Raw genomic sequence first — 13,594 nt, forward strand, 5'->3', positions numbered from 1 at the left:
GTGTACATAAAAGAAAAGATACGTTCATCAAGATACAATATTTGCAACACAAATGATGGTCAATATATCAATATAAATCATAAGGATTGCCAGCAACAAAGTTACAGTCATAAGTGGAAGGAGATTGGTGATGGGAACGATGAGAAGATTAATAGTAGTGCAGATTTAGTAAATAGTTTGACAGTGTTGAAGGAATTATTTGTTTAGCAGAGTGATGGCCTTCGGGGAAAAACTGTTCTTGTGTATAGTTGTTCTGGTGTGCAGTGCTCTATAGCGTCGTTTTGAGGGTAGGAGTTGAAACAATTTATGTCCTGGATGTGAGGGCTAATTCAAACACTGTGCCCTAGAAACAAATCTGACTGATGAAAGATTTGTGAAGAAAAAACCTTTTCAGTAGTAATTATATATTTGTCTTAAGATGGGGTTACTCTCCTCTCAAGGAACCATTTTTTTTTCTAGACTTAGCTGAAAAATATAATAATAAGCATGCATAAGAATGCAGATAATACCCAACTTTACATTTTGGCTCCTGGCTGAGTAAGTTAAGTTGTCAAATGCCTGGAGAATGTGGTGCGAGCCTGGTATCTACAGGAGTATCTTCTCCCAGCTTCAAATTCAAATAACATTATTTCAATCATTAATTAGAAAAGAGAAAGAAAATAAAAGAATATAGTTTTCAAATACCCAGAACATCCCAAAATAAATAAAGAGGAGTGATACATTAAAACTATGCTGAAAAGTTTCATTCTTATCCCAGCAATATTTGCCTCTTTGATAAGATCTAATATGGGAGGCTCTTTATGTGTTTCATCAGTTTAAGATGGCAGTCTTCATGGACCATGGAACCACAGCTTCTAAATTGTTACTTCCTTTCCATGGAAAAATATCTCTGACATTCAAATTTGATTGTTTCATCAAGCCATGCAGGAAGTTGGCAGTAATTACAGGTAGTCATTGAGTTTTGAATGCAATTAAGTCTGCCCATTCCGTTCGTAGCCTGAGGATTCATGGGAGTAAATCTTGTATCTTGAATGAGATCACTCCCTGCTTTTACCCTCCGATTTAATAATCGAATGTGTGGCTCGTATATGACATATCTTGGGGTGGGGAGGCCATGGGGGGACCTAGTGATGGAACAGGCCATCCAAGGCATTCTCTGATCCATATACCTCATTCTCCCCAGAGTCCCCACATTTGCTCCACCCCCCACCCAGGTGACCTACCTTATGAAGATCTGTCTCCTGTCCAACCTGTTTCTTTGCCTGCTTTCTCTTTTCTCATTAGTAAAGGGCTTGATGAGGCCTCCAGTGATTAAAAAGGAGGCACAGAGGCCCAAGTGAAGCCTTCCGGGCCTACTTTATCATCGCCAGAAGCCTTGTCAAGTGGATCTCTGGTGAGAAAGGAGACCTGGAAGGCTGTGTGGGCCTCCGGGCCTCCTTTTTCATCACCAGAGGCCTCATCAAGCAAATCTCCAGCAAGAAAAAAGGTCTGAAAGGCCACACACGGGCATACGAGCATCCTTTTTCATTGCTTGGAGGTCTTGTCAAGTGGATCTCTGGTGAGAAAGGAGGCCTAGAAGACCACCCGTGCTCCTCCAGGCCTCCTTTATCATCAGCAAAGGACTTGAGGATTGCGTCTCTGTAGGCTTTGGCAGCTGTTTTTAAAAAGCCTTTGCTCTCAGGAACAGAGCTTTGGAGGGAGGTGTTCGCCTGTCCCAAGCTCTGCGGATGCCAACAAAGGGTTTTTGCAAAGGGCTGCCAAAGCCTACAGGAACGCAATCTCCCTGCAGGCTTCAGCAAGGAAACAGCAAACAGAGGGAAGGCCTAAAGGACCAAAGCCCTTCCATCTATTTGCAAACATCCAGGCCTCAATTCGCAGAGAATAGCGGCCTAAACTGCGAGATCACACAAGATCAGTTGCACGAGATCTTACACTACTGAACTCACATGATCCCACAGTACATTAGGCCTCTGTTCTCTACAAATGCATTGAAAGCCTGAAGAAATGAAGCAGGCAAAGAAACCACGACAGAGAGGAGATCTTTGCAAAGTAAGTGAGTCAAAGTGCCTGTGAAGACCCAGCTGGGGGATGGGGGAAAAGGTGGCGCAAATGTTGCAGAGCCTCTGTAGTCATTCATAAGAGTGAACAACTGCTGTGGTGCTGCAATATTCATAATTTCAGGACTTGTTCGTAAACGCTAGGGGGCGCTTATCACATAACTTTGAGCATTCGCTAAGGGAATGTTCGTAACCTGGGATTACCTGTATTACTTCTAAATGTGAACTGATTTTTTATTTCAGTTTTATGCTATTGCAATATATTGTTTTGATTCACTGGTTTAATCCCAATTATATATTGGGGAATTGTATGCCATGCAGAATCAGCTAGCTTATTAGAACAGTCTGCAAGCCCTGTAAAAATAAGTAAAATAAATTATCATGATTATCCAGTTGGTGTGGATAAACTTCAACAACTTGAAACCCCTTCATTAATATTGGATGACTATTGCCTTGGATAATTCTACAGACTTGCTATGTCGGTCTTTTCTTCTTCAAAGTCCCAAATAAAAATTCACTGATTAAGTTTGTTATTGAGGAATAATGATTTTTATATAGTAAAATATATGCATTTGTTACAAAGTGATATATTCAGTGATATAATTTTTTTTAAAAAACTGGTAATATATTGAACTTGAAGATTTTGTATCTTTTTATAGATTAGAGAACATATACAATTACAGTACATTTCTATGTAAACTCTTTGCTGACAGTTTATTAACATACTCATTTGATTGATAAAAAAAAACTTTGTACATAAAAAGTAAGATTGGATTCAAATTTATCACCATATTCACAGAAAGATATATGAGAAATGAATTTTAGCTCCATTTTCATTATCTAATTTGACTATTTTGAAAATAAAGGTCTTATTTCCTTTCAGTGATGAAGAGTTTCAATTCTAACCCATCTAACTGGGAAATAGACAAACTGAACAATGAGCTGAAGATGCACAATCTGGAACTGGATTTGGAGAAATTGAAGGAAGAATGTAACCATCTTAGGAAGGAAAGGCAAAAATCTGTAAGAAAAGTATTTCTAAATTATGATTTCTGTTATGAGAAGCATACATAAAGGGGTAAAATTAAATGTTGATATGTACAATTTCTGCCTCTGATATTAATGTAATCAATATGTTTAGGTTTTGGTAAACTACATGAATGTTTATTGAGACATCTGATTTTTTTATTTTTCAAAAGTTCAGTGACTTTTGGTATCATTTCTAAATAATCTCAAAAATAGGCTTTGTCTCTTTATATCTTTAGTTCATTTTAGTCCTAATAAGATGATTACAATTACTGTTATTTTGGGAGGTTTAAAAATGTACCCATGCCTTGGTGAAATTAGACTGCATTTTTTGAGAACTCCACTAGATGGTGATAAAAGCAAAATGCCAAATGTAACCTAATTATAGCTTGATAATTATCTTAGAAAATATTTTCCAATCTGCTGCCTAAAATTTGCTGAACTATGTAATTAAAGACACTTATTTGTGAATCTATTGCTTACAGTAGGATTATTCATTTCAAACTTTATTTCAATTGTTTCTCAGAAGATGGTAATTAAGTTTTGTTTTTAATGTGGGTTTTTTATATATTTGTCATGTTGATCCTTTTCAGTAAACTCTTAGTTCTAAAATTATGTGTGACTTCTGAACTGGCGTATAATATACATAGAATCACATTGATTATATCAAACTAAAATTTAAATCTTAACCTGTATAATAAGCAATCTTGATTGTACAATGATATTTATTTAAATTGTTAATGGAAGGAAAAAATTAGTAACTTTTCAAAATACTTTTCTAAATAAGCCAAGGTTCAACATTCATTGTTTTAAATTGGTTTAAGTAAGCTAGAGGATTCCAATTATTGGAAAGATTAGAAATGAAACCATTTCACTAAATCATTCTGTGTTTTAGGGGTTATTGTTTTTTTGCTTAACATAATGTGTGATCCTATCCAATGTGACTTAGCAGTATGAACTACAGAACTTGTTCAAGAAAGTATTGTTAAAAAATCCTAGGTTAACATGAAATGTGAATTCAGCAATCATCTGTCAGCCACTCTGAACTGGCATGTTTTAACATGACCAAAAGAATATGGTCTTAGAGAACTGTACTTGGGAACATTTTGATTAGAATTAGAGAAATTAATTTGTGCAATAGGATAAAAAATGGAATGGAAAGTTCTCCATTGTGATGGAGATAGTATCCAGGAATGGGTTGATTTTGTCTCCCAGCTGATTGGACTGAGTCTGTCAGAGGTATGAGGACACGCCTTCATTACTAACGGTTCCCAGCTTTTGACTCAGTCCCTCAGCAGGCAGACTTGTCAAAAATTGTCTACAGTTTGAGAGAAAAATTCCTTTGGTTCTTCACAGCAGAGAGCACTTGCAGACAGCAGGGATAAAATCCTACTGGTTCGGGGCAGTTCGCGGGAATCAGTAGTGAAAATGCTACTGGTTCACCCAAACCAGTAGTAAAAAAATGCTTTAGAAAGTTAAAAAAAAAAAGTTCTGAGGAGTGTGCGGCACAGCTGATCTTCAAAACTTTTAAAAAACTTTTTTAAAGCATTTTTTTATAACCGGTTTGGGCGAATAAGTAGTAAAAATGCTTTAAAAAATTAAAAGAAAAAAGTCCCCACAATCAGCTGTGCCCTGCGATCATGGGAACTTTTTTTTTTTACTTTTTAAAGCATTTAAAGCATTTTTTTACTATCTACTATCTATTTGAACCAGTATTTTTGTGTAAAGTGTAATAGTTGGTTTTTGAGCTCTCTGTGACTCTGTAAGGTTCCTGCTTGTTGCAGGGGCCATTTTGTGTGAAGTCCAGCTGCTTTTGCATTGTGAGTGAGTCAGTTGTGTAGCTTTTGTGTTATTTTTGTCTAAAGTGTGATAGTTTGTTTTTGAGCTTTCTCTGACTCTGTGAGGTTCCTGCTTGTTGCAGGGGCTATTTTGTGTGAAGTCCAGCTGCTTTTGCATTGTGTATGAGTTAGTTATGTTATTTTTGTGTAAAGTGTGATAGTTGGTTTTCCCAGTCACATGATCACCAAGCCACCCCCCACCAAGCCACCCCCACAGAACTGATAGAGAAAATTTTTGAATTTCACCACTGAGACAGAGTTTCTCAACTGGCTGGCTCCCGGTCTGACCAGTAGAGCTGCCAGGCTTTTTCCGGTGGTAGGAGCTTTGGCTTGAGCTGCTGAGAGACGGCTGGTTGCTGGACTTCAGGTATTCATGATCGCGGGGTAGCAGGAACAAGCCTGGCTCCATGCTGCTAACCCCAGGATCTTGGAGAAAAATTTGGAGCTTTTGCGCTCTAGTTTTACAAGGAGTCCCAAGCAGTCCAGCATAAATATTCGCCACAGGCAAAAGGTGATTTGACAGGAACCTACTGAACCACACCAGCGGATCAATGATCTTGGGGTAATATGAATGAGCCTGGCTCCATGCAGCTAATCCCAGGGGCTCAGAGATATTTTTGGAGCTTTTGTAGTCCAGTTTAAGTGTCTCAAATAGCCCGGCGGAAAGATCCACTGCAAGCAAAAAGTCACCGAAATCATCCAAGCCTTTTTAAAAAAGGTGCGAAAGGGCTTACAGGTTCCTGGACATCGCAGGGGTCACACCAGTCCCTTGAGAGCCTTCCCACTTTTGTGGGTGATAATAGAGTCCCTGCCAGTTCCACGGACACTCACCCTGACATTAGATTGCGCCAACGAATCTGCACTCAGGACCTGTCTTCAAAATGGCGGAGATGGCGACGGTTGATGGAGATGAAATGGCAGGCAGCACAGATCATCCCTTTCAGCCACCATGCAAGCCCAAGGGCCACCTTCCCTGTTAGGGTCTGCAGTGAAGGACAAGACTATCAAGCCCAGGAAGAGGCTTGCTATCAGGCAGGTTTCCATAGTAGAGGAGAAAGATGCACACAGGAGGCAAAAAGCCACAGAAAGGCAGTTTGCTAGAAAATAGAAGGAGGCTGACAGGCGGCATCAGGAAACTCACCCTTTGAGTGAGCCTGAAGTTTCCCATCAGGAAATTCCACAGCACTTGGAACGAAGTGATCCAAGCCTACCAAATAGGCTGTACTCACAGGGCTTATCACCAGAGGATGCTGCTGAGCAAGGTTTTCAGCAAGGACCTTCATTGCTTGTTAATCAGGAAAATTGCTGGAGTTCCCTGTCAGGCCTGCCTTCCACAGCAGGAGAAGGGGAGCAATCTTTTAAAAAGAGACACGTGTTGCTGAGGCAACATTTACCCCCACTTCAGCTGTGCTTAGATCAGGGGCTGTTCCAATCCTTGAAATTCCTTCCAATATGCAATTGGTGATTGCGGAAGCTATAAAGCAAGGCATCGCTGCAGACCTGCAGCAGAGCAGAGCGGTCTCTGTAGCCTCTGGATTTTCCCTGCAGCCAGGAAAAGCTCAAACATCCCAGACACCAGGGTATTTTTCAGCCTTCCCAGAGCCCTATTCCCCAACTCCCTCCAGACAGAGCCACTCTCTGAGGAGGAGGAATGTAGAGATCTGGAACTTTCAGAAGATAAGAGATTGGTACAGGACCAACAGCTGACGGATCATTTCAGACGGCCTGCCATGGACCTGTTCGCCACTCAGGACAACACACATCTGCCCAGATTCTTCGCAAGGTTTATGGTACCAGGGGCGGAGGGGATCAGTACTCTTTGTAATCTGTGGCCCCAAAGACTTCTCTACGCCTTCCCTCCTCTTCCCCTCATTCCGAAGGTGATCCGGAAGGTATTGATAGAAAAGGCAGAAGTCCTGTTTCTTGCACCTCATTGGCCCAGACGGCCACAGTTTGTCGACCTGGTCAACCTGTCGGTGGCCAGACCCTGGAAGATACTGCTAGACAGAATCTCCCTCAGCTAGGGGGCCTTGGTCCACCCGGATCAACAGTGGCTCCAACTGACTGACTGGGGTTTGAGCGGAGACTTCTGCCTCGGGACAATTACCTTTCCAGAGTGATTCAGACTATACAGACCTCCAGGAGACCTTCCACCAATTGAATACCATATTTTTTTCATTATAAGATGAACCTTTTTCCCCCCCTAAAAGAGGATGAAAATTTGGGTATGTCTTATACACCAAATGTAGCCCCACCCACTGGCCCGCACCCTTTGCCTCCCATCAGTTTACCTCCTTGTTGGTTGGATTGGCCTCCTGATCCTCAGCTGTTTCAGGCTGCAGGGATTGCCATTGCCTAGTGGGCCTTCGCTGTTTGCTGCAAGGAGGCAAATTGCTGGGAAGCAGATTTTTTTTTTCTTGTGCTAATCAGGCTGTGCTGAAAATGAAAATGAAACTAAAGGCTGTTTGCTGCAAGGAGGCAAATTGCTGGGAGGCAGAGGCAGGTTTTTTTTCTTGATTCCTCCCCAAAAAAGGTAGGTGCGTTTTATTGTCGGAGCATCTTATACTCTGAAAAATATGGTATATGATGTGGCCTGGAAAGCTTTCTACGCCTGATGCTCCAGGTCGGGTTTGAACCCTGCATCGATATCCGTGGCCCAGATACTGGAGTTCCTCCAGGAAGGGCTAGACAAGGGGCTATCTCCCAACATTATCCGTCGACAGGTGGCTGCCCTGTCCTCGGTCCGTGCAGGGATCTGGAGTCCCTCACACAGCACCTGACCATGCACAGGTTCATTAGGGATGCAATGAATTTACAGTTCCAGTGGTTCATTGGTACCCTACATGGGACCTGACCAAGGTACTGCACTCGCTAACCGCGGCCCCCTTCAAACCAATGAAATTGGTCATACTACACTTCCTAATCTGCAAGGTGGCCTTCCTGGTAGCCATCACATCAGCTAAATGGATTTCAGAGCTGGCGGCCCTCTTTGTTAGGAAGGACCTCTACATCTTCCATCCTGATAGGGTGGTCTTGTGGTTGGACCCTTCCGTTGTCCCCAAGGTGGACTCCTTGTTCCACAGGGCTCAGGAACTTATACTGCCTGACTTCTGCCCGGGCCAAGTACATGCCCTGGAGAAAAAGTGGCTCACCTTGGATTTTTTTTATTTATTTACATTTATATCCCGCCCTTCTCCGAAGACTCAGGGCAGCTTACAATGTGTAAGGCAATAGTCTCATTCTATTTGTATATTTACAAAGTCAACTTATTGCCCTCCCAACAATCTGGGTCCTCATTTTACCTACCTTATAAAGGATGGAAGGCTGAGTCAACCTTGGATGTAAGGAGGGCCCTCTCTCTATATATATTAAGAGGACTTCCTCCTATAGGAAGACGGAGTCCCACTTTGTGTCCTTCCAGCCCTCTAATCTGGGCAACAAGGTCACTCCATCGACCATGGGTCGCTGGATATGGGCATGCATTGCCAAGGCCTACAAACTCCAGGTTCTTCCATTGCCTTGGTGGCTAACAGCCCATTCCACCAGGAGTGCAGCCATAACAGTGGTGTGGGCGACGCAAGCCTCTATCGAGGAGGTTTGTCGAGCAGCTAAATGGTCCTCTCCATCCCCCTTTATCAGACATTACAAGCTGGACACCTTTGCTTCAGCTGAAGCAGCCTTTGACAGGCGAGTCCTCCAGAGGGTCCATTCTGATCAGCGGATTTCAGACCAGACTGCGTCCCATCTGTAGGACAAGCCAGCTTTGGTATGTCCCATTCCTGGATGCTATCTCCACCACAATGGGGAAGGGGTGTTGGTCTTACCTGATACGCTCCTTCTCGTTGGGTGGAGATAGCATCCAGCCCCATCCTGGAGATTGTCTGGTCCCAAGTCGAGAGGTGGACGTCATTAACAAGGAGACATATCAGTCTGTTGCTTCGCCTTCGCCAAAGCTGGGCACCGTTAGTAACGGAGGTGTGTCTTCACAGTTCTGACAGACTCAGTCCAATCAGCTAGGAGATGAAGTCAACCCATTCCTGGACACTATCTCCACCCAACAAGGAGGAGAATATCAGGTAAGACCAATGCCCCATTTCTTAAAATGATGTTTCTGCAGGAAGAGCTATTTTATAAAAATGCATAATGAATAATATGGTCAGGAAAACATTCTTGCATGGATTTGAAATACAAAAGCATATTTAAAATGGTATGCTTTCAGTTAATTCATTAATACTTACTAAGTATTAGTAAGTATTAAGATAAGAAAATATTACTCAGTTATAGTAATATAATGAATTTGGCACTGTGAGCTTAATATATCAAATGGAAGAGTCAAATATGATAAATTAATAAATTAAATCCGAATTCATAGTCATTCAGAATATCCAAAGCCCAGAAGTCTGCTCCAATTATGTGGGACAGAGTTCGACACTTACCATTTTTAAAAAATTAGATTGCATTTATATTTGTTGATGATATTTATAAGACACTTTTATGGGATTCTGAAAGGGAAGTTAAATGCAACTGCAAAGTTTAAAAAAATTCAAAACATTTTATTAATACTAAGCATTTTTGGTATGTCTTGAACAGGTTTATTTTTTTCTTTGTACAAAAGAAGCCAATAGGATCTCTTTGTTTTGGCTTCCTTTCAGGTTGAATCCCAAGGAAGTTTAATAAATGGAGAATTTATCCAACAGCAAAATATCGATAGGTATGCTTTATTTATTTTTAATGCATTTCAGCTAAGTCCCTTTAATTAGCTTATTGAAGTCAAAGGAAAATTAATTGTTTTGGATAAGAATTATGTCGCTGAAGTAATGCATCTCACATTTACTTAGCACATGGCTGTCTTTGCCAAACGTACCTAATTGATAATTGGTCAAAAATGCAGAGCAGGCTATATAAGATACTGTACTGTACTCTGATACTCAATCATTTATTGGTTTTCAGATGTTGATTTTGGTATCTGTATGGGACAGAGAAACTTTAAATATTGTCCTATCATCAATCCACCTATTCAAATAGGCCAAATAAGATTATTAATGATCTTATAACAAATAACTTTTTCTTCTCTCAGAAATTTTGTTAAATTATTATGAAGGATAGGACAGATCTTTCTTCTGAAGGTATGTTTTAATCCATTTTTACAATTAGCTTTTTCCAGCCTTTGCTTTCTAATACATTGGACACATTTCTTTGGTTACAGTGATTGAGAATTTTGATAATTGCAGTCCAATACCACATGTAAATAGCTTTGAGAAATATTTATCTAAATAATATGCAAAATGTTTTGCTAGCAAAGCAAAATAATTTCTAATGTCTTAACTGTAAGTTACTTGGCTCTTTATTCACTGGTGCCATAGGTGCTATTTTGGAAATTGGAATAGATTGATGTAGATTTACATTTAGAATTTGATTGTGACACTTCTTGATTTCAGTTGTTAATTCTAAATATGACAAAACTTGCATCTAACACAGTGTTTTTATTCCTGTAAATGAAAAACTGAAGTAGAAGTTTTTTTGAATAGATAAGGAAGATGGGTATGTAAGTAGATGTATTATAGGATGAAAGTATAGAATTTCAAGATGAAGAAAAATATATTTCGGAAAGTTGTTATCAACTAATTTATCTTCTTCATCTAAGTGCTAATAGATTGAGGCCCATTAGGGTTTTTATGTTACAGCAAATCTTTTCCTGTGATTTATTTGCAATAAACAGAGCCAGCTTTTAAAAAATCCCATAAAATTTAGATCATAATACAGATAGCAAATAGTAATTGTCTTCTTGAGACATATTGAAATAATATATTTACGGTATTTAAAATGCTTATAATTTATGTTTTAGTTAGAAAGTGATTCTCAGGTGAGTAAAAAGAGATCATCACTATTTTTGATTTTACAGCTGAGACATATCACTTAAATAACACTCAACTTTTATATACAGTCATAGCTGAAAGTGTTGGCACCCCAGAATTTTTTCCAGAAAATCAAGTATTTCTCACAGAAAAGTATTGCATTAAGACATGTTTTGCTATACACATTTATTCCCTTTGTGTGTATTGGAACAAAACAAAAAAAAGGCAGGGAAAAAAGCAAATTGGACATAATGTCACACAAAACTCCAAAAATGGGCCGGACAAAATTATTGGCACCCTTTTAAAATTATGGATAAATAAGATTGTTTCAAGCATGTGATGCTCCTTTAAACTCACCTGGGGCAAGTAACAGGTGTGGGCAATATAAAGATCACACCTGAAAGCAGATAAAAAGGAGAGAAGTTCACTTAGTCTTTGCATTGTGTGTCTGTATGTGCCACACTAAGCATAGACAACAGAAAGAGAAGAGAACTGTCTAAGGACTTGAGAACCAGAATTGTGGAAAAATATCAACAATCTCAAGGCTACAAGTCCATTTCCAGAGATCTAGATTTGCCTTTGTCCACAGTGTGCAACATTATCAAGAAGTTTGCAACCCATGGCACTATAGTAATCTCCCTGGGTGTGGACGGAAGAGAAAAATTGATGAAAGGTTGCAATGCATGATAGTCCAGATGGTGGATAAGCAGCCCCAAAAAGTTCCAAAGAAATTCAAGCTGTCCTGCAGGCTCAGGGAGCATCAGTGTCAGCGCGAACTATCCATCGACATTTAAATGAAATGAAACACTATGGCAGGAGACCCAGGAGGACCCCACTCTGCTGACACAGAGACATAAAAAAGCAAGACTACAGTTTGCCAAAATGTACTTGAGTAAGCCAAAATCCTTCTGGAAAAACGTCTTGTGGACAGATGAGACCAAGATAGAGCTTTTTGGTAAAGCACATCATTCTACTGTTTCCCGAAAACGGAATGAGGCCTACAAAGAAAAGAACACAGTACCTACAGTGAAATATGGTGGAGGTTCAATGATGTTTTGGGGTTGTTTTGCTGCCTCTGGCTCTGGGTGCCTTGACTGTGTGCAAGGCATCATAAAATCTGAGGATTACCAAAGGATTTTGGGTCGCAATGTAGAGCCCAGTGTCAGAAAGCTGGGTTTGCGTCCGAGATCTTGGGTCTTCCAGCAGGACAGTGACCCCAAACATACATCAAAAAGCACCCAGAAATTGATGGCAACAAAGCGCTGGAGAGTTCTGAAGTGGCCAGCAATGAGTCCAGATCTAAATCCCCTTGAACACTTGTGGAGAGATCTTAAAATTGCTGTTGGGAAAAGGTGCCCTTCCAATAAGAGAGACCTGGAGCAGTTTGCAAAGGAAGAGTGGTCCAAAATTCCGAGTGAGAGGTGTAAGAAGCTTATTGATGGTTATAGGAAGCGACTGATTTCAGTTATTTTTTCGAAAGGGTGTGCAACCAAATATTAAGTTAAGGGTGCCAATAATTTTGTCCATCCCATTTTTGAAGTTTTGTGTGACATGTCCAATTTGCTTTTTTTCCTGCCTTTTTTTGTTTTGTTCCAATACACACAAAGGGAATAAATGCGTATAGCAAAACATGTGTCAATGCAATACTTTTCTGTGAGAAATACCTGATTTTCTGGAAAAATTTCTGGGGTGCCAACACTTTCAGCCGTGACTGTAAATGTTATCATAGCTGGTAATTATGCCATCTTCTTATTATCATTAGTGAAGGTGGTTATTGCAGACCTGTTAGAAACATGGCAAATGATGAATTGTGCAGCAGTGTCATCATCCAAATATGACAACTTATGTATTTGTGTGATGACATCACTATTCATCACATGTCACTTTGACATGAGAGTTTGCAGTTGTCACTGATAATCATGTTAGCTGGAGACAGAGGGCAAATTCTCCTATTGTCTGATGAATGGCTTTTGGGGAAAGGCATATCTGAAGAATCTAACTTCCTGATAGAAATGACAGGATTATTCTTTCCTTTTCTTTTTCTGACTTGACAGAATCCTACTTAAGATGCTATTCCATCTGAAAAATACAAACAGTTGCTCTCACAGATATTTCCTCTGCTGAATGACTAAGCTACTTATATAAGATTTTAATATGGAAATTAGAATAGGACCTGGAATAATTTTATTCTTTATTTTTGTTTCTGATGGTATATTTTTTAAAAACATTTTTATTGTGAGCTGCTCAAAATCAGGGAATTGGGCAGGATACAAATTTAATAATAAACATGTTAAAAACAGACCCATTAAAATTTCTAAAATATACTTTACACATATGAATAAAGCCAATATTACTCATTCTGTTTTAGTAATTACTGTACTATTTTTGTTTTTGGCAATTGAAGACATATGGTGCTCCAAAATTTGCAAAACTAATGCATTTTGATGCAGTTGAACCCTAATGTTGCATTGTTCAACCACTGCTTTTTTCAGCAGTGGCTTGTGTATTATAAGACTATGAATGAATCCACAACAGAAATTGCCATGATGACAAAGTAAAGTAAACTTATCTTGTGCTAGGGTATTTTTCTAAATAAGGAACATTATGGAGATAGTGTTGCATAGTGATGCATAGTGTTGCATGTTGAGACCAAATAGAGATGGAATTCAGTTATAAGACCTTTCTTCAAAACATTGTTTATATAGAAGTTAAGAAAATGCTAGAGATCTAAAAAAAAAAAGACAACAAAAATTAACAATTGAATTAATATTTTCAGTTCTCACAAATGCGTTTTCCTTGTTTTCCACTTGATGGAGTA

The 13,594-nt window shown here is 39.5% G+C and overlaps 2 protein-coding genes across 2 annotated transcripts in view; one reads left to right on the top strand and one right to left on the bottom strand.

Moving 5' to 3' along the window:
- The window catches only part of ZCWPW2 (zinc finger CW-type and PWWP domain containing 2), a 162,228-nt gene that overhangs the window by 71,445 nt on the left and 77,189 nt on the right, over positions 1-13,594 (bottom strand). The window lies entirely within an intron of this gene.
- The window catches only part of AZI2 (5-azacytidine induced 2), a 33,051-nt gene that overhangs the window by 7,359 nt on the left and 12,098 nt on the right, over positions 1-13,594 (top strand). Inside the window, exons 5-6 of the mRNA XM_058183965.1 lie at positions 2,941-3,080; positions 9,574-9,632. Coding sequence (XP_058039948.1) covers positions 2,941-3,080; positions 9,574-9,632 — 199 coding nt within the window. The remainder of the gene's footprint in view (positions 1-2,940; positions 3,081-9,573; positions 9,633-13,594) is intronic.

This window comes from Ahaetulla prasina, chromosome 4, assembly GCF_028640845.1.
Source record: "Ahaetulla prasina isolate Xishuangbanna chromosome 4, ASM2864084v1, whole genome shotgun sequence".
Taxonomy (NCBI): domain Eukaryota; kingdom Metazoa; phylum Chordata; class Lepidosauria; order Squamata; family Colubridae; genus Ahaetulla; species Ahaetulla prasina.